The 21575-nt window shown below is 44.1% G+C and overlaps 1 protein-coding gene across 6 annotated transcripts in view; it reads left to right on the top strand.

Moving 5' to 3' along the window:
• Nucleotides 1-923: 923 nt before the first annotated feature.
• Nucleotides 924-21575, top strand: part of LOC100671740 (WASH complex subunit 2) — a 79157-nt gene continuing 58505 nt past the window's right edge. For 2 of the 6 annotated variants that reach the window (XM_064269827.1, XM_064269826.1), the window contains exons 1-10: nucleotides 1096-1218; nucleotides 2036-2200; nucleotides 8004-8066; nucleotides 10691-10864; nucleotides 15333-15426; nucleotides 16962-17023; nucleotides 18382-18429; nucleotides 18711-18821; nucleotides 19348-19438; nucleotides 21171-21289. In XM_064269827.1, the coding sequence (XP_064125897.1) occupies nucleotides 1096-1218; nucleotides 2036-2200; nucleotides 8004-8066; nucleotides 10691-10864; nucleotides 15333-15426; nucleotides 16962-17023; nucleotides 18382-18429; nucleotides 18711-18821; nucleotides 19348-19438; nucleotides 21171-21289 (1050 nt within the window). Of the gene's footprint in view, nucleotides 994-1095; nucleotides 1219-2035; nucleotides 2201-8003; nucleotides 8067-10690; nucleotides 10865-15332; nucleotides 15427-16961; nucleotides 17024-18381; nucleotides 18430-18710; nucleotides 18822-19347; nucleotides 19439-20023; nucleotides 20093-21170; nucleotides 21290-21575 lie in introns of those variants that run through there. The other 4 variants (XM_003408923.4, XM_064269823.1, XM_064269825.1 and 1 more) reach the window with 4 other exon arrangements.

Below are 21575 nucleotides of genomic sequence, written 5' to 3'. Positions count from 1 at the left end.
TTCACTGAGGTGACGACTGAATACTGAGTGCCCAAGAGTTGGACAAACAAGATCTATGTTAAATGCACACTGTATGCCAGGGACCGTCCTAGCTGTTTTACAGATAATACATTTAATTCCTTATTCCTGCAAAATATGTCTCCATATTACTCAGGAGAAAAGCTCACGGAGATTAAGTAACTTGCCCTTGGTCACAAACGAATGAAAACGAGTTGGATTTTTATTAAAAAAAAAAAAATTAACCTCGTCTTGCACAGGAGCGACTCAGCAGAAAGTAGTTCGGGAAGCGGGAGATCGGAGAGCCACTTCACCGCGTTCCAGTGGGCGTGGGGAGCGGGGAGAACGGAGGCCGAGTCAGCCGGCGGGTTTTCCCTTTGGACTTCCATCTGCAGGCAATGCCGACGTGGCGGAGGGCTAAGCGGAGCCTACACAGTAGGCCGGACACAGCAGGGCATCAGGAGCACGCCGAGCCCGCAGGTGAGTCGCTCTCCAGACCCAAGGGCCCGGGTGCCAGCCCCGCGATAGGGCGCCGCCACACAGCCAACGGACGGGGGCGTTTCCTCTGCTCACGTCGCCGGCTGTTAAAGCCCTCGGCTGGGTGGGCCACAGACTCCTGGGCGCAGCTGCCCAACAGCCCCCACCCTACAGACCCTGATTATCACCCACACCTTCGGCGGAAGCGCCGCCGAGCTGACCCTCACCGCCTCAGCGCCCACTCTCGTCGGGTGCTGGTTCCGTCCCGCAGAAGGACCCCACGTATCAGTCCCAGCCCGGGGCGGCAGCCTCTCCCCGGGGGCGGGGTGGACATGGCGGCGCCTTACGGCCGGTCACGTGGCTGCACGGTCACGTGACGTGGGGCACGTGACGTGGGGCACGTGACGTCGGGGCACGCCAGCCGGGTCAGCGCCCCGAGCCGCGCGGCTGCGCGCTGGGGTTCCGGAGTTCTGCCGGCCTCGGCGAGCGGGGCGTCGTCGCCCCTGAGCGGCCGGGATGGTGAGGGCGGCCGGCCGGGCCGGGGCAGAGGGGGCGAGGCTGGCTGGGCCGTCCGTGTCGCCTCCCCCGGCTCAGCCGCTCTTCTCGTCCTTCCCGCTGCAGATGAACGGGACGACCGCCGACCCGGAACGGGCGCCGTCGTCCGAGCCCGTGTGGGAGCGGCCCTGGTCGGTGGAGGAGATCCGCAGGAGCAGCCAGAGCTGGTCGCTGGCGGCCGACGCGGGCGTGAGCGGCGGGCCCGGGCCCGGAGGGGAGGGCGCGCCGCCTGGGGCGCCGGGGCGAAGCGAGGCCCGCGTGTGGGGTCGGGGCGAGGCGGTGTCGTGGGACGCGCGCTCGGCCTGAGCCGTCTCGGTGCCTCCCGGGCCGGGGCTGCGGAGGGAGGCCCCGCTTCAGAGCGGCTCCCCGACTCTGTGCTGTCCGTGTCCTCGAAAACGCCGCTGTGGCGCTACCCAGGCGCCGGAGACGGTCGGCCCTAGTCGGCCCAGAGGTCGGACTCGGTGCCGCCCAGAGGCGGGGCGCTCTGCCCTGTTTGGGTTTCTTGGTGGTGCGTTCAGCGCCAGCCCAAAGGGACCGGATTCGTTTTCGCTGCTCCGCAGCCACTAACGAGGCGATTCCGTGTTGGGACCTGGAATGAGTGGGAGCGGGAGACAAACTCTCGAGTGGGACTCTTCAAACGGGGGGCCAGGAGACTCAGAACTCCGCGTCCCCGGACGAATAGGATTCTTTGCTCACAGTGGCTTTGTTATTTTATCCTTCCTGTGTGCTATCTGTATGTGACAGCCAAACAGGACTTTAGAATTTCTGCAGAAACGAGATAGCAAGTGTCCATTGATGAGTTGTCAGTTTCTCGCTTCCTTAATGCTTTTCAACACCACTTGGTCCTAACCCACTAACCGCCTGGTCCTAGTATTGTCAAAGGCAGCATCACGTCTACATTTTACACCACCGCCCCCCCACACAAAGGTGGAGGGAAATGGTATTTGTTTTGACATGGAGAATCGATGCATATGATGGTGACATTGTACATTTATTTTTAAAACAGCTGCTACAGTTTCTACAGGAATTCTCACAGCAGACTATCTCTAGGACCCATGAAATCAAGAAACAAGTGGACGGATTAATTCGGGAAACTAAAGCCACAGATTGTCGCCTGCATAATGTCTTCAATGACTTTCTTATGCTGTCTAATACCCAGTTCATCGAGAATGTGAGTAGTCTTGTTATATCAAACTTATAATCTTTGGAGGGCAAGAATTACTGTAATTTAAATGAGCTGTTACTAGGTTTCCTCCTAAACTTTGGCAGAGGTAGAGGATCTTTCCCTGGGATTTACACTGTTTTTTATTAATAAAGTTCTAAGGTTATTTTTTACAAGGACTTTCTTAAATTTAATGATATAATTTTCTCATATTCCAGTCTTTTCTCTACTTTTTTTTGAGAGTAGTCAGCATTTGTGCTGAATTATTAAGACATGATCTGTAAGGGGAGCCATATACCTGGTCTAACCTTCAGCATCAGCATGTGGCCGCAATTAACGATTGTGTCCATTATGTTGTGATAAATTATGTTAAAAGCTTGTGTGTGTGAAATTGGAACGCTCTCGGTTAACATCTGGTTATGATAACTGCATATGTGACACACAATGAACTCTAAACAGATTACTGAGCTTTTAACCTAAGTGTGTCTATATTTACTGTGTTTTTGCTAGGTGCTAGGAAGACACAGGTTGATGCAATCTTCCACAAATAGGTAATTCCAGGATAAAAAGGCAAGCAGTGTGGCTGGAGGCCAGTCGGGGGAGGGTATTAATACGGGAAGGCGCAGAGTAGCTGAGCTGATCTTTGAGTTAGGGTGGCTGACTTTTTGAGTATCAGCGTTGATCCATCTGTGAGAAAAGGATTGTTAAGGTAAACTGTTTTGAGATTCTTAGATACCAAGTAATATAAAAGAATTTCAAAATAGCAAGATTATAAAAAGCCCAGGATTCAGCATCATTAAGAGAAGACCAAATAACGCCATGACCTTGTTGTAAGGTGTACGTTTTTTAGTAGTTTCAGTTTGAAATGCTACTCCAGCCATTTTGGGGGAGCTCTGTTTTTGGGTGGGTTCTGTGTAAAATGGGTCTTAAAGATCTTTCAGCCAGGTGTTTTCTGGCAAAACAAAACTTGTAAATTTAAGATGTAACAAGTATTTAAGTAAAATCCATGGTCATTTTCTCATTGTCTACATGGAATGTCGGTGCTGGCTCTGAGTGTAGCTTTCCTGCTGGAAGAGTTGGTTTAGAGGACTCCGATCTCTGCTTCCTGCTGTTGCAGCAATTACTTTTTCATTGAGCTGAATCTGGTGGTTTTTTTTTTTCTCCTATAGTGTACTTGATACTTTCATTTTGTACCTTTCTTACTGGGCCAGATGCTCAGTTCTTTTCTCTGAAGCCAATGTGGCAGCACGCGACTGGACAGGAAATAGATTTGGGGGGCTTCTCTGGGTCCCTGATGTGAGTTTGTCATTGCTGTGCCTGTACCAATCCCGTAGCTCTTTAGTGGGGAGGAGGGTGGCCATGATAAACTCGTTTTCTGAATTACGGCCTTCAGGTCCATCTTTTCTTTTCCTCCATTTCTTTTTTTCCTAGCCAAGTTTTCTTAGATTCTGTATTTTTCATCATCTAGTGGGGTTTTTTGGTTATAGTTCTTTAGTTCTGTTCACTTGTGTGGTTTCCTGTGTTCCGTCCATCCACTTTCTCTCCATTCCCTTCATCATAAGCCCTATGCCTCTTCCCTTTCCAGTCTGCAGCCAGAGTTCCTCTCTGATGTACCCAGTGCCACACTGCCAAATTTAACTGCTTTCCAGATCTCTCTATAATACCACATATAGGTTCTTTCTATTTGGGGCAGAGAGCATGATGATCCTGAAAGAATAGCTAACCTAAATAAAGCTCTGAAAAAATCAGCTTGCTGAGAATACATCTGGTTCTTGGTGTGTTTTCTTCAAACCCTGACCCTGGTTCTCGTGTACTACCAGTTGAGTTGTAGTACATGTGTTAGTATTTAGGCTTGGATGATGGTGACATTTGGTTTTCTGGTAGTTTATCAGAAAGATTTTTTTTACCTGAAGTAGGTTTCTGGGTTTTATTAATTGACCTCAGAAGCAGCTGCCAGGTAGCAGACAGCATCATACAGTGAGTGAAACTGAAGAACCCTCAGGATTTTCTAGGGCAGAAGAAGTTAGTACCTTCAGTAAAGGCTCACGAGGGGCTTCTGAAGGAGGAGAAATACTCATTAATGCTGGCTGGTGCTTTAGTGCTTAATCAGAAGGGAGCGCAGTTTTTAAAACTTCATCTGTTAATTTGGGAATTTTATCCTAGAACACTAAGTCCCATAGTTAATGATTTCAGCTTGTTAAAAGACCTCTTTCACTTTGTAAAATGTAAATAAATTCTTTTCAAAATAAGACTTAATTTCCCAGATTATCTTCCTACCTACAAAAGCTGTCATTTTGTCTTCCCCCCACCCCTTTTCGGCTTTTCCTTGAAGATGCAGATTGAGTTGTTGAAACTGACGGATCTTCAACAATTAGTAAGATGGAAGAAAGCTCAAAAGCCATATTAGCTTATAACTTTCTACCCCCGCGGCCCCCTTGCACCTTATTTTACAGAATGGAGTCCCTGGCTTTTGACACTCGAGCCATATTAGCCTTCTCATTCCTTGGAAGTACCGTGTGTCCTGCTGCCGCAGTGCCTCTGCTCTGTGACTCCTGCCTGTCTTCCAGGTCTCAGCTTAATCACTACTTCCTCGGGGAAGCCCTTCTTGACTCTGCACTGAGCAAACCCTGATAAAAGCTCTTCAAGCACCGTGTACTGTTCTTTAGCACTTTCCACAGTTGTAAATTTACATTTATTGATGATAAGTCAAACTTCCCTACTAAATCAAGCTCCATGGTTTTGCTAAATATTGTATTCCTGGAGCCCAGTTCAAGCCTGGTATGTAGGAATTCAATATTTGAATGAATGAGAGAACAAATGCTGTCATGGATCGCCTAATGACTACCATATGTCCTGTGAAATAGGCTATGTGATTTGGACGTTTTGTGAACACCGTATTATATACAGGCAGGCCCTGGATTACGAACGAGTTCTGTTCCTAAGTCTGTCTTTAAGTCGAATTTGTAAGTCAAACAGGTATAGTTCATATCTAATGTCAATTAGTCAAATGTTTGTCTTAGTATATAGTGTACTTTTCTATACATAAAAAAATTACTTCCAGGTACACTAAAACATCTTTGACATAGCCGTACAGTAATAATAATGTTTTGATGCACGTTGCAAAGTAGCTCCCATTTGTTGTTACGAACCATTGTTTGTACCTCGAGTTTTTAATATAACAGGCTTTATGGGGTTTGGTTCGTAACTTTAGGTTGTACGGAAGTTGGAACTTCATAACCCAGGGACCACGGACATAAATGTGGTTGGTTGTTGCCTAAATGGATGTTAAGTGGTACATGACTGTAAATGAAAAGGACCAGGGCTGTGTATATTCCTGTAAAGAAAGCCCCTGCTCCTAATGCCTTTTTCCTCAGTTCCCCACCTTCATCTTTCACCCTGCCTCCCCAGATGGGGAAAAGATCCTTCAATGGGATATACCAAAGATATCTAACAACCCTGGGTATGGTTACCTGAATTTAAAATGATTTCAAAAACACATGAAGCTCAGCGTTCAGAATAGTAAGGATGAAAGAAGTTAGCACTGATTTTCTGGTGTGTACTGAGTACTTCAGATGCATCATATTATTGACCCTCTAAAGATCCCATGGGTTTTAGGTTTCTGCTGGTTGGTTTCATAGATGTCATATTTCACTTTCTAGCTGCCCTTAGCTGATGTCTTTGGGTCACAGTTTCTGTTTTTCCTGGGAAAATGTCTTGGGTTATTATCTTTTTTTTTTTAATCATTTTATAGTGGTGGAAATATATATCAGCATTAATAAAAACTGTCAATTCAGCATCTTTACACATACAGTTCGGTGACATTGATCACATTCATCCCGTGCAACCATCACCACTGCCCATTCCCAAGTAGCTCTACCACCATTACCAGAAATTCAGGGCTCCCTAAGCAATGACTCCCCCTTCCTTAGTAGCCACCACTAAACTTTGGTCTCTATACATTTACCCATTTCATGTTATTGGGATCATATAATATTTCCCCTTTCGTGACTAACTTATTTCACTCAGCGTATTTTCAGGGTTCGTCCATGTTGTAGCATGTACAAGATTTCATTTCTCTTTATGGCTGAGTTGTTTTCCATCGTGTGTATGACCACAGTTTGTTTATTCATTCATCCGTGGATGGACATTTAGGTTGTCTCCATCTTTTGGCTGGGGTGAACAGTGCTGTAGCGAACATTGGTACACAAGTTTCTGTTAAGTCAAGAACAAAATGATCTTTTGTGTCAAGTTCAGACCTTTCCAAGACCGGTAAATCAAAATGGCCATTTGTGCCAGGTACAAGTCTTGATAGGACAATAGGTAGTTTTCAAAGTATTCTAACAGCGGGGACTTTCCCAGAAAAGCAGTTTGACATTGAAGGATGCTTCTGATCTAGCATACCACACACAGTCAGTTCCCACCAGACAAGTATACTTATGAAACCAGCGACAGAAAGACTGCTGCTTTGTAAAATCCTCCCTTCAATTAGGGATATACCTAAGACCCAATCATTTAACTTCCTTACTGGAAACCCCCTAACTGTCTTTAAGAACCCTGTGTTTGGGTTGCTGGAGTGAACTCCTTCCTAAGCACTTTCAGCTTTAGACTCTCCCTGCGCTCTAGCTGCTTCTCCCTCAGCAAACCCTGTGGATTCATTGAACTAGTTGTTTGGTTTTTCCTTTTGGCACCAATTGTGAACTATTGAATCAACTACGATAGACTTTCTACCGCATAATTTTATGCAGATATTAAAAGGAGTGAGCCAAATCTGTGTGCCTTAACACAGGAAGCTGTTCACGAGAAGATGAAGTGAAAAAACAGCACACAGGAATGTGAATAGTAGGAGTCCACTTTTATTTAAAAATAGGGAGGAAATAGGGTGGGAGAACGCTGAACGCATGCATGTGTTTGTACGTGTTTGTGTAAGAGCCAGGGGAGATGTGGGAGGACACACACACCAGCCTTGGTTATCTCTGGGTTAAGATGGAGCTAAGAAGAGAAACTATTTTTCAATACGTTCCTTTTAAATATATGCTTATATTGATGTAAAAGAAATTGTTGAGATATAATTTACATACCATAAGATTCACCCTTTTAAAGTGCAGTTTAGTGGCTTTTGATATATTTACAAAGTTTTGCAGACGTTATCACTATTCTAATTTCAGAACACTTTCTTCAGGTCATTTATATTAACTTTTTATAATTAGCTTATTGAACTTTGGTGGTTTAAAAAGCAGTAAATAGTTTAAAAAAAAAAAAAGGAAATCACACTGAGTCAGTTTGACAGATGTGTTTTGGAAAAGGGCCCTGCCTGCCTGTGAGGTGAGAGCCTTTTGGCAAATCAGTGCTTTGTCTGGACTGTTTTAATATAAATGGGATAATAAAAATCTACCGAGAATATTCAGCAAAAGAATGAAAGTGAATTGCATCTTTACTGTTTCCATTGCTCAGAATGTTAAAACTCCTGTTAGCTAGTTGATGACTTACAGCAGTGGTCTCACACCAGAGGACCTGTGTCAATGTCTTCTCCTCAGCAGGAAGTGCTCCGTTAACAAGGTTTGAAAACTGGTACCTTCTTGCTCCTGCAATTCTTTGGTCAACAATGAAGTTGAATTTTTTTCATGTTTCCTAGCCTTTTTTTTGGTGAAATTTTGGAACTGTTTTTTGTTATTTGTTCGTAACCAGTGTCTGTAGCCATTTGCTGTATAATCATTTCCCTGCCCATCTTTGTCTTTCTTTATAAGTTCTTACATTATAATCTATTTTAAATTGTGTTTTGACCTTTTTAAAATGAGTTTTCTTTCATATTTAGCGGGTATATGATGAAGAAGTGGAGGAGCCAGTACTCAAGACTGAGCCAGAAAAGACAGAACAGGTACTTGTCTGATTTGTCCTTCAGCTGAGCTCCTGACTTACAGTGGTAGACATTTATGATGTGGCTGGAGGTGTGGGGGTGAGGAGTGGGGTGGGTACCGGGGAGAGGAGAGGGACTGCTGCTGACAGCCTAGCAGTTGAATCCTTTTGTTTGTTTCTGCGTTTTAGTGCATTAAGTAATATATAGGCTAAGTTCCTGAACCCCCCTGGTTCAGGAATAGAGCAGATGATGGCAAACTTTTTCTGTAAAAGGCTAGATAGTAAGTATTTTAGTTTTTGTGAACCATGTAGGTCTCTGTTACATATTTTTCTTTTTAAAGTAAGTGTAAAAATGTAAAAACCACTGTTAACTCTAGGCCATACAGCAGGCCACAATCCGGGCTGTAGTTTCTAAGCCTGTAGAATAGAGTATTATATAGATAAGTTTTTTGACTCATATTTTCAGAACTATATAGCTAAACCAATTTTGTGAGTTTATGTTAATAGAAATGTCCGAGACATCTAAGTGTGCTGTTAATAGCTAAGCCAGGAGTCCAGTAACGTTTGGAAAGAAAGCTCAGTACTGGCCTTTGAAGACTGTTTCTGTATTCTTTCATGAGTGCATTGATTCTTGCTCCTACTGGATAAAATGACAGTAGATGAATACTGATTTGGGCAACACACATTTGAGTTCCTCCTGAATGCCACAGGGTATGTTAGCACTGAGGATACAGAACGCACAGTGAACGTTTGTTGACCCAGTGGTACAGCTGTGGGGAGCTGGTGACTTAGAGGGAGACTGCGTGAACGTTTGTTGACCCAGTGGTACAGCTGTGGGGAGCTGGTGACTTAGAGGGAGACTGCCGTCAAGGGGTTCCAGTCCAGGATGAGGTTTCGGAGCTGTGTGGCTGCTAAGTATCTTGGAAGTTCAGACAAGGAAGAGCTTACTGGTATAAGATGGCAGAGAAAAGCTTCAAGGATGAGTCTTTAGCTGGGTGAAGAAAGAAGGGCCAGATTTTAAGGGAGTTGAGGGAGTGGAGGGGCAACATTTTAGCCAGAGAAAATGACGTGAACTAAGGTTTGAAGTTGGGGATGTACCCAGTGTTTTATGGGCTGTTTGTGGAAGTTACTACAGGTAGACAAGACAAAGGGGAGGGCGTCAGGAACTAGGCTAAGGAATTGAGAGGCAGCAGTTCCTGCGGCTTCACGTGGTATTTATTGATGAGCAGTCTCCCTTGGGTATTTGCACGTTGTAGGACCGCCAGCCATCCTGACTCTGCTGCTCTGGCAGTGAGTCTACCCTGTTTCACCCACCAGGAAGGCGCAGCACAGCGTAAAGAGTAACTTTCCTATGGGAGCAGCTTTGAATCAGCCCTAATTTACTCTGAAAACATAAATCATTTGAAAAAGTTGTTACCTTATCTGTAACAATTAGTACAGGTCTGCCTATTCCCAGTCTTTTTTTTAATTTTTAAAAAATTTTCGTGGTCCGCAAGGGTTTGCTAGCCATTTGAATACAGTCGTTTCTGGCTATGCCAAGTCAGGGTTAAAATCTAAAGTGATAGGTGTTCAGTGAATTGTTTTTAAAAAGCCGCTGTATATTCCTTTGACATATTTTCACAGACTCCATACAATGTGAGCTTTTTAACCAAGCATACTGGAGTAGAAAAAGATGCAGTCTGTCCAAAAAACAGTTAAATCAGAAAGACTTTTGTACTTGAGGTAAAAGGGTAAAATACTTGTAGGGTTTTCCCCTTTGGCCTTCAGAACAGCGTATTTTGTTTGGTTCCTTCTATGGTTATGCATCAACTTCCAGAACATTTACGAGGAGGGGAAAACGACACTGAGTGTGTTTTAGTATTTCTCACGCTGATGACAGATGCCCTTGTTTGTGAGGGGATATCCACCGTTAAAGCAGGGGAGGCCTCGGGAATATTCTCAGCAGGTTGGTGATGTGCACAGACTTTTTCTGAGGGGGGCATTGTTCTAGGGTGATGTACAAGATAGATGAAAGATGAAAGTGACCCTCTCTGGGTGTGAAACTAACAAGGTAATTGTAGTTGTCCAGTTTTTTTTTTTTTAACTGTAATTGAAAAATGATATTTCTGGCTGCAGTATTTTTTGCTGAGTCTTCACTCCTACAGTTGTCACAGGGACCATTACCTAAGGTGAGTGGGATTACAGTCATGGTGGAGATGAATGCCTAGGCCCTTGGTTCCTCCCAGAGCAAGGCAGTGAAGTGCTGTTTGAGTACCTGTGCCGTGCTGTTGATTGTTGGAGCGCTTGTCCGTAAGTGAGCTGGCTGGATCATCACACACGTGCTCTGGTTTTAATAGACAGTGACCCTGAAGCTCCAGGGTCTTAGGGAGTGTGGAGCACATCTAGAAAGTGGTGGTGCTGGGATTTCAAACAGGCATCTCAACTTGACATCAAAGTTGGTGTCCAGGCCTTCAGAATCTAACTGTTGTTAACATTTTCAATTAACGTTTTTGAAGCATGAAAGGCTAGATGTTATTTTTTAAAAAATATGAATACATTTATATAAATAAAATTTAATTAACTTAGTAAATATCATTTAGTACGGACCTCCAGTATATTAGTCAATATATTGAATATCTGTACTGAACAGTACATCTTTTTTTGTAGGAGAAAACCCGGGAACAGAAAGAAGTAGACCTGATCCCTAAAGTCCAGGAGGCAGTGAACTATGGTTTACAGGTATTGGACAGTGCATTTGAGCAGCTTGATATCAAAGCGGGAAACTCGGACTCTGAAGAAGAAGATGCTAATGAGCGGGTAGAACTGATCCTTGAACCAAAGGTAAAGACTTCTTTAATTCAGGTGTTTACTGTTACCTGTTGGAAACCTCTTTGGTGTAGTGGTCAAGTGCCAAGGCTGCTAACCAAAAGGTCGGCAGTTTGAATCCACCAGGTGTTCCTTGGAAACTCTGTGGGCAGTTCTACTCTGTCCTATAGGGTTGCTACGAGTCAGGATTAACTCGACGGCAATGAGTATTGTGTTTTGGGTACTTTACTTGGGCACACAATTAGTAAGACACGGGCTTTTCCTTTTTGTTTTACGTGAGTTTTCACTGAGTGCTCACTAGGTACCAGGCAGTGCGCCAGGTTGGGGGTAACAGAGATGAAGACACGGTTCCTACCGTTAGATGCTTATTACAGTGTGGTGGGAGAGGGGACATATACCCGAGTAACTGTCATTAGTACTCTGAGAGAGAATCGACTTCTGTCTGAGGAGTTAGTCAGAAGAGAAGACTTGAATTGGGTTTTGAAGGATGGGGAAGCCCATAAGAGGTGGAGATAGTTGGGAACCTGAAATTCTGTAGCTTGTGCTAAGGAGCATTGCAGAAGGGTCTGAAAATGGGTGCACTGCACTCTACACGCTGCTGGTCATCTTCATGGTGTCCCATCTGTTTGCTGCAGACCAGTTCTTTAAAATTAATTCTAAAAATCACGCTTGTTTTGGTAAACCAGAAAATCTTCGTTTCTGTTGACTTTTGCCCTAAACCAGAATATACTGAAGCTCATACTCTGGGGAAGCCTTCATTTAAAATACAGTGGAAACATGATTTATTCACAAGTCAGTCGTGATTTAATTTTTCAAAGATTTTTTTATTTTGAAAAAGTTTAGACTCGGAATTGTGAAAATAGTACAGAGAACGAGTGTGTACCCTTTACCCAGCTTTCCAGTGAAAATGTTTTATATAACGATATAACCATAGTACGTAATCATAACCGGGGAAGAGACACTGGTGCAATATAGTTAAGTAAACTACGGATCATTCTTGGGTTTCACCAGTTTCTGTATGCAGTCGTTTTTTAAATGTCCTCGTTCAATGACATTTTATCACATGTATAAATTTATATATCTACCACCACAATCAAGATAAGGAACTCCCTCATGCTACCCCTTTTAGTCAACCACCCCTTTTCCCTCAGCCCCCAGCCCAGTCCCTAGCCCCTGGTAACCTATAATTTGTTACTCCTCCCTATAATTTTGTTGTTTCAAAATGTGTATGTATGTGTATGTAAGACGTGTATATGAATAGAATCATACAGTGGGTAACCTTTTGAGATTAGCTTTTTTCTCTTAGAATAATTCTCTGGAGATTCATCCAAGTTGTTGCTTCTGTCAGTAGTTTACTCATTTTTAGTACTAAGTAGTACCCTCTGGTGTGGCTATCCCACTGTTCAGCCTTACACCTGTTGAAGGACATTTGGGTCGTTTCCACTTTTTAACTATTAGAAGTAAAGCAGGTGTGAACATTCATGTGTAGATTTTTGTGTGGAGGGACAGAAGTTTCACTTCTGTGGGATAAATGTCCAGGAGTGCGGTTGCTGGGTCATGTGGTAATGATTTAACTTTGTACAGCAGTTCATCAATGAGGCAGGAAATTGGAGCAGATTTTTTTTACATGTCATCTTAGTTTCCTAGGGCTGCCATAACAAAATACCACAGACTGGGTGGTTTATGAGAACAGATATTTACTGTCTCACAGTTCTGGAGGCTGGGAGTCCAAATCTGTGTCAGCCGAGCCATGCTCCCTCCCAAGGCTGTAGGGCAAGATCCTTTCTCATGTCTTCTGGTAGCCCCAGGTGTTCCTTGGGCTGCAGCTGTATCTTTCTCTGCGTGTCTCTCTGTGTCTCTTCTTCTCTTTTGTAAGAACACCACTCAGGTGGGATTAGGACCTACTCTACTCTGGTATGACCTCGTGTTAACTGATAACATTTCAAAGACCCTGTTTCCAAACAAGGCCATGTTCACAGGTCCCAGGGGTTAAGATGTCAAAGTGTCTTTTTTGGGGGGTCGGGGTGGGGGAGCACAAATCAGTCCATCACACGTGTGATAGCTGATGTCATCACAGCTGTGTTATTAGCCTTGCAGGCGTTTGTTGCTTTTCTGTTACTTTCTCTCAGATTGAGCAAGGAGACTGTTGGGCAACACAGAGTCACTCATCAGTAAACACAAAAGGTAGCTGTCCTCACGACACAAGTACCTTATGAATTACAAGATGCCACAAAATCAAGCCCTTTTTGATGTCACTTTAGTGCCACATTTTGATTTGAGCTTCGGGACTGATCACTTGGCACTGGTGGATTTGCTTGCTTGCTTTTTCACTGTAGGGATTTAGAAGTCAGCAACAGACCCTGGATATTAACTGCCTGGGTCCCACTTGTTTCCAAATCCCATACCACTTTCTATTTTAATGGAGGACTTGGGTATGCCTTCTAGTCAGTAAGGAATTTACCCAGTTAGTACTTTTCTTTGCACTAAATTGATTGCTGTTGTATCTTTACATTACACTCCCAAATGTCCTGTGCCTGTCTGAAGCTTCAGAACTAACATCCGAGCATCTTTCAACAGGGAAGAGAGATTATGGCTAAAGGGGAATGCCTCAGTGAGGACAGGGCAGCTTTTCCTCCTGCAGTGGAGCTAGGGGGTGGTCCTAGGGTGGAGTTCTTTCTAACCCTATCTTTCTAATGTCTGTGTGTGATGGGTGGGGCTAGAAGTAGAGGCCTGAAATGCAAGGGTGTCCAATACGTGTGATTACATACGGCCTCCTCCTTTTCATTCTGTTGTTGTATCATCTAGTTTTCTTTATCAAGTTCACTTTTCTGCATTTTACAGTGGAGAGGAGTATTCTTTTTTTACCTTGGGTTCCTTTTTTTTTTCCACAAGCAGAGACTCTCATCAGTCTCTTGGACATGTTCCTCCATGTGCTGTAGCATACTTGTGGAGCTGCCTTTCTGCCCCTTTCCACGTGGCCGTGGATGTGTGCTGTGCCCAGCTTCTCTTTGCCCTGGTACAGCCTGGATAAATCCTCCCCGATGCCCTCTGCACCTTGTTTGTGACCTGCTTGTCCTTCTCTCTGAGCTGCTGGTATTGCATTTGTCCTTAGATTGTTAATCCACTTTTTATATCCTTGGATTGTAGTGGGTGGGGTAGGGGGAGAATTTGGCTCTTCTGCTCTTTTGTTTCTGATAGTCCATGGTTTGAACTGTAGCAAGGTTTACTCTTACTAGTTAGAGGCACAGTTCACCTCCTAGGAAGGGGGATGTCTCGTAGCTCTTCCAGTGTAGCCTGGAGCCCTAGAACCTGTGCTTTTGGTCAGAGCAGCTGAACCCCTGGACACTGGCATCGTCACAGTCTTTACTGCCCAGCAGCAATCAGCTCCCCTCCCCAACTTGGACATACCCAGTACCTTCTCGTAGTCATAAAAAACCAAACCCACTGCTGCCAAGTCATTCTGACTCATAGCAACCCTATAGGACAGAGTAGAATTGCCCCATAGGGTTTCCAGGGCTGTCATCTTTACAGAAGCAGACTGCCACGTCTTTTTGCCATGGAATGGCTGGTGGGTTCAACCCAGAGACCTTTGGGTTAATAGCCAAGTGCTTAACCACTGCACCGCCAGGGCTTTTAGTCTTGTGAAAGGAACTCGGTTATTTCCTGCGTCTTCTCTCTGATATGAGTTCGTCACTGAAGATTCTCAAGCTCTTTCTGACTCGCCAGTACTGAGGTGAAGTAAGCCGGGGCTCACAAAGCCTACCAGAACTTTCTGTTTATTCTCTTGATCCTCTTTTTGAACTTTTTGAACTGAGGTGGTGCCCTTTCCTTTTTTGGTAACTTCTGGTTCTGGAAATTTTTGTTACTGTAATTGGGCACTTGAGAAGAGTGATTCTGTGTGACCTAGCTTTACTTTTTTTTTAAATTGTGCTTTAGGTGAAAGTTCAGAGCTCAAGTTAATTTCTCATACAAAAATTGATACACATACTATTTTGTGACATTAGCTTCAGTTTCCACAATGTGACAGCACAATTCCCTTTTCTACCCCAGCTTCCTTGTGTCTTTTCAGCCAGTCCTGTCCCTTCCTGCCTTCTCATCCTGCCTTCAGACAGGAGCTGCCCATCTGGTCTCCTGTATCTGATTGAACTAAGAAACATGCTCCTTGTGTGTGTTATTTTGTTTTGTCGTCCTGTCTGATCTTTGTCTGAAGAGGGGGCTTCAGTTCTGGGTCAGCAGTGCGTCTGGGGCCGTAGTTTCAGGGGGACCTAGCTTTACTTTGTCATGTTTACCCAGAATTTCACTTTTTTTTTTTTTTTTTATATCAGTGAAATTTTTTCTTCTTTTACTTTAAGTACTGCATTGTTTGTTATTATCCACCGTTGTTATGCAACTTGTTTCGGGTAGTCAGAGGAACAACAGGTCAAGAGAAACACCACTTTTGTTTGTCAGCCTCCGGAATGACTTTCTGTGCCGTTGTTCACAGGACCTCTACATTGATCGCCCCTTACCTTATTTAATTGGATCCAAGCTGTTCATGGAGCAGGAAGACGTAGGTCTGGGAGAGCTGTCTAGTGAAGGTACTCTTTTTTTTCTACCAAGTATTTTTGTTAGTTTGGACATTTATATCTTAGCTTTTTATTTTAAAATAATTTGAAACTTTGCATTAAAGCTGATAAGTATAGTAGCAAGAACCCTTAAAGCCCTTCAGCCAGGTTCACCAGTTGTAGCATTACACCACATTGGTTTATCAGCCTCTCCCTTTGGTCATGATGTTTTTCTGAAGCTATCTAATAGACACCATTCAGACAACATGTCCATTATTGCTAAATATGTCTGTACATAGTTTCTAAGAACAGTACAGGAATATTTTCTAAGAACTCCTATATATACCATGGTTCTTCGTAACCACAATATAGTTATCAAGCTCAAGAAATTTAACTAGGTACAAGATGATATACAGTATGATGTAATTATCAGTAATACTCAAAAATTTTTTCCAGTTGTACCCATAACATCCCTTACAGTCTCTCTCACTTTTTTTTCCCCCGATCCATTATCTAGTCTATGTTTACTTGTTAGACTTCTTTAGTCTTCTTTTAATTTGATACAATTTCTAGGCCTTTTTTTGCCTTTTCACTACCTTAACATCCTTGAAGCATGCTGTCTTAGGCTGGGTTCTCTAGAGAAGCAAAGCCCGTAAAGCATGTAAATACATAGATTTATATCAAGGAAATGGCTCATACGGTTGTAGAGGCTGGAAAGTCCCAAGTCCGTGGGTCAGGCTGCAGGCTGCTCCTGACTCACATAGCTGCAGGGGCTGGTGAACCTAAGATTGGCAGGTCAGACAGCAGGGCTCTGACTCACAGGCAGGCAAGATGGTAGGTAAGCTGCTAGCTTAAATCCCAAGAACCAGGGGTCAGATGAACAGGAGCCAGCTGCAGAATCCAGAGTGAGCAAAAGCCTGTGAGCTTTGCCAGAAAGTCCACTTGTGTTGGATGCAGGCCCCATCCCCAAGGAGACTCATTTTCAGCTGATTGACTGCTCATAGCAAATCTCATCATGAAGGTGATTACATCATTACATAGCTGCCAAACTACATGATAACTCTCAAACCACTGAGAATTGTGGCCCAGCTAAGTTGACTCACAACCTTAACCATCACAAGTACAGAGCAGTTATTTTGTAGACTATCCCTCAATTTATATTTGTTTGGCATTTCCTCCAAATTGGGTTGAGATTATGCATTTTTGGCCAGAATTCTTTGTAAATGAGAAGGCCCCTTCTCAGGCCCCCTCAGAAGGTGTGTGAAGTCAGCCTGCCCTTGGCAGTGATCACCTTGATCACATGGTCAGGGTGGTGTCTGCTTGGGTTCTCCTGTCAAGTTATTTTTTTTCTTTGTAACTAATAAATAGTTTGTGGGGAGGTACTTTGAGATGTTGTAAATATCCTGTTCCTCACCATAGGAAAGATGTTTCTAATTCCAGGTAATGAGTATAGATGGTTGTATCAAAACCTCTGTGATACTGTCGTATGGTGGGTTGTGATCTTGGAAAGGAAATAAGGATGTTTTCTTGTGCCTATGGGTGATAACACTCATCTCTGTTCCAAACAGAAGGTTCTGTCTGCAGTGATCGTGGTAGTTTTGTGGACAGTGAAGAAGAGAAAGAAGAGGAGGTAAGGGCTGTTTGGTGGGACCAGGCTGCGGTGGGCAGGAAATGTAGGATGTGTTCAGCAGGCTATGTGAATAATATATTTGTCAATTAGAAATCTGTTTGAATAAATTTTTTAGCAGTGATAGGAGCCTGAAGTTTTTTTCCTTGTAGTTAATTACCTTTTAGTCTTGAGGACAAAAAAGGGAAAACTGTGTTTAGTTCTTTCACCGTTTCTCTTCCTCCCACCACCTCACCACCTCACCCCTTTTCCTCCTGGTTTTTTTTGAGGGGAGCGGCTTAGGTTATTTTGGTGGCATCTCTGTGTGAGATAAAGTCTTTGAGTAAGTTCTACCTTTGAATCATTCTAGGGAAGGAAAAATCCGCATTAAAATTGTTTTACTGTAAAACTTTCCAGACGAGAAAGATGCTAACAGCATCCGCTTACGTTCTAGCTGTGCAGCTTCCCCCAGCGTCTTCATGCTTGCAGAGTGTGGTCTGAACCCTGGTTGAGGTCCTTGTGTTGGTGGGCCCTAAGCACACTTGTGTCTGGAGGTGTTCATTTAGAAGGAACTTTCATCCTTCCAGGGGCAGAGACACTGCAAGGTGGTCCTTGAGCATGGGGTTTCTTGCAGGAGGCAGTGTGGAAGGAATGCTCTTCTCTTTGCGTCCCTTCCCTTCTCTGTAGCTTCCCCCTCCCCCCGCCCTCATCTCCCTGGCCCTCTAAGCAAAAAACTCATCAGTAGGAAAGAAGCTTTCCCTAAATAACTTGTTGTGACAGATGGTCATTAGCAGAATCTCTTTTTTTAGCCATCAGTGCAGCTGTTTTCCTAATTGCTGATAACAAATACTGTTGGATTTCCCTGGAGAAGTAGTTTTTCTACTTAGAGGGATCCTAGAAAGTCAGGTAACCCACCGCCCACTGCCATCGAGTTGACTCCAACTTATAGCAACTCTGTGTCAAGTACAAAATGTAAACTATCACCAACTAACTTTGGATAACTTAGTTAATTAAATATGTACTTGCTACTTTAAATCCACAGGTCCAAGTTGATAGTGCAGATATTTAAATGAACCACAAAATTTACATGTTACGTGTTAACCTCAACAAACCTTAGTGATATGGCCAACTACCCTCCTAATCTGCACCTTGGTACGTCAGATGACCAGTAATCCATATCAAGCTTTTCCTCAACTGGACAGAGACAACAGTGTGCCTCCGAGACTTAGATCTGAAGTAGTTCTGTGCTCACCAGAGACAACAGTGTGCCCCAGAGACTTAGATCTGAAGTAGTTCTGTGCTCACCAGAGACAACGGTGTGCCCCTGAGACTTAGATCTGAAGTAGTTCTGTGCTTACAAAGCCTTTTTTCCCCCCTCAAAGCAGTCAGATGAAGACTTTGCCAACCATAGTGACAATGATCAAAACCGGGTAAGGTTCATGTATTGAAGTGACTTAATTTTTTAAATTTATTTAAATCTCTGGTGATGGGCATTTTAAATATTTAATATTTTGTTGTTACATTCTTGAATTGAAAAAAATCTTGTGTATTTATTCTAGCATAATTACTGCTTCGTAACTTTGCTGCTATTTGTATTATTATTGTTTTAAAGAGCTGTTAACTTTTTGGAGGAGCCTAAAGGCTAGTTACAGGATCTGTTTTTCAGCTTGATGGCTGTCTAATAGTCTGATCTGGTGGTTTTGTACTACAGCACCCAGCACACATGAGTGAGGAAGAAGAGGAGGATGATGGCTGTGACCTTTTTGCTGACTCCGAGAAGGAGGAGGAGGATATCGAGGACATTGAACAAAACGCTAGACCTGTAAGAAAGACTGTTTGCTGCTGTTGGGCAGGGTTTAGAAATAGTACCTAGGGCTCATCCCTCTAATGGTCGTTGATATTTGTGTTATTCTTCCCCAGCGTCGGATTTGTAATTTCATTTATACTTTTGAAAATAGTGATGAGCTTCCCAAATTTTCTTACACATATTGCAGTTTCACCGCTGAGGTCATTCAGAATATATTCAGTTCCAGAAGTTTTAAGGTCCTAATGGTCTTTTCTCCCCCCACCAGACCCCCGAAGCACTTCATGCCAAGTAGTTTTCTAATCTAATTATTCAGGATTAGAACGAAATGGAGAGCATCTCCCTTTTGCAGGAACGTTTTATGAGTCCTGTTTCTCAAGGGATTCATACAATTCACTTAATTAAATCCTATTTTTAAATCCTGTTTTCTCCTCAGGTCAGTGTCTTTGCTATTTTTTCCATGATTTTGTTAGGTGTCCAAAAGTAAAGTGGGCTATTGTGTATGTTACCAAAACAATGATTCTTTGACCTCTTCTGCCTGTAGAAAAGAAGCAGACCTACGTCGTTTGCTGATGAGCTGGCAGCTCGGATCAAAGGGGATACCACCGGTCCAGTAGATGGGGGCCAAACAACAAGTAAGTCAGTCCCAGGGAAGGGTTTATGAGGGGAGTGTGGAGTGAGAGGATGGGACCCTGTCCTGGGTGTCACTGAGGGCATGTTACCCTTTTCAGTGACAAAGGCACAAGAGAGGCTTAAAGTAGCACTATGTTTTTTTTGGTTTACATACTCCTGTTGGTACCAGAATACTGTAACCCCAAAGAAAAATGCACATATACGTATGTAGTAACAGGTATTTTCAGGGGGATTAATGGATACCCCAGAGGTATACCATGAACTCCAGATAAAGAACTACTGGCTTAATATTCAGTTGTGTCCTATATTTCGAATTAAAAAAAAATTGTACAGTATGTTCTAGTCACCTGTCGAGGTGGAAGAAATAACTGTCTCAGCAAGTACAGTCCTGCTGTGCATGTGACCCTGGTGTGTAAGGTGAAGCCCGCTGCCTGGGAAGAGGCACTTTGAGGGCCTGCTAGGGGTACCGTGCTGCGTGGAGCTGAAACACAAGGTGAACGTCTTGTTCTCAGCTCAGGAGTGAAGCATCAGTAGGTGTCTACTGGGGTGGACTGAGGCACAGTTTAAAGCTGTGAAATATCTTTTAGCTTTATCCTCAGGGGACGTAAAACCTCGGAAGACACTGAAAGCGAACGAAAGGAGAGCGCCCTCAGACGGTAGGCCTTCTCCCTCAGAGCTGTTGTTTTAGGAGCCTCCTGATGCAGGAATGTTGCTCATGTGATTCTGTGGATGTTGAGAAAGGAGGTCAGGCTCCCTTGGCTTTTTCTAAAGCATCTAAGAGAAGGCAAGAAGGCTTTAGGGGAGCAGAGAGGGGAGTGGGTGTGGAGTAAAAAATGCCCGTAAAGATTTAAATGACTCAGTTTTTTTTAGAGGCCATTACCTGTCTTTCTAGAATTCTGTGGAAGTTATCTAGGGATCTCTAGAATATTTTTCCAATAAAGTATATCAGGTCCTTTCATATGAAGCTAGTTGTTGCTGTTAGCTGCTGTTGAGTTGGCCCCTTGCTCATGGCAATCCCACGTACAGTGGGCCTAACTGCTGCTCAGTCCTGTGCCATCCCCGTGAAGGGCTGTGGATCGGACCGTTGTGATCCATACGGTTTCACTGGCTAATTTTTGGAGGTAGATTGGAGGCCTTTTCCTAGTCTGTCTTAGCCTGGAACCTCTGCCGAAACCTGTTCTGCGTCATAGCAACAAGTCAGACTTCACTATCAGACGAGGGGTGGCTGTGCACGAGATGCACTGGCTGGGAATTGAACTTGGGTCTCCCGTATGGAAGGCGAGAATTCTACCACCGAACCACCACTGTCGCTATTAAGCTAGGAACATTCTCTATATTCCCGCTCGTGGCTGTGTCAATTTGAAGATCTGTCTGTTCAGTTTCTCCTCCTTTCCTTTTGATTCTTGGTAAGATGTGTCTTAAATGTCACAATTCAATGCTTTAACTTGATTCAAAAGAAGGAAATCTAGGTGTGGAGGGTTGCCTGAAGCATTCACCTTGCTCAGGACGTTTACAGACTTGCGGGTGGGAATCCACAGAGCCTTTTGAGGGAATCAGTGGGTCTTTTAATGGGTTTTGTTTGAAATCAGCAGGATGCCCTTTAGCATTTGTTGGTAAATGTGGTTAAATAAACTGTGTGTCACTTCTGGAGAAGATGTAGAGGCTAAACCTGGAATTTGGGTTCCAAACTTATCTTTCATTCTATCTGTGACACGTTGTTTTCCGTTTCTCTAGATGAAGAAGACACCTTATTTGCACCACCCAAGCTGACCGATGAAGACTTCTCGCCTTTTGGCTCCAGAGGTGGTCTGTTCAGTGGAGGGAAAGGACTTTTTGACGATGAGGAGGATGAAGTGAGTCAGTAGTCATCAGTGATACTCCCCATGGCTGTGTCCTCAGTGACGCTCTCCACGGCTGTGTCCTCAGTGATGCTCCCCACGGCTGTGTCCTCTGTGGCGCTCCCCACGGCTGTGTCCTCAGTGACGCTCCCCACGGCTGTGTCCTCTGTGGCGCTCCCCACGGCTGTGTCCTCAGTGACGCTCCCCACAGCTGTGTCCTCTGTGGCGCTCCCCACGGCTGTGTCCTCTGTGGCGCTCCCCACGGCTGTGTCCTCGTTGCTGCTCTCTAGTGATGCGGTGT

Source organism: Loxodonta africana, chromosome 16 (assembly GCF_030014295.1).
Source record: "Loxodonta africana isolate mLoxAfr1 chromosome 16, mLoxAfr1.hap2, whole genome shotgun sequence".
NCBI lineage: Eukaryota > Metazoa > Chordata > Mammalia > Proboscidea > Elephantidae > Loxodonta > Loxodonta africana.
Note: the sequence above shows the minus strand (reverse complement) of the source record. Positions and strands in the feature narration are given on the sequence as shown.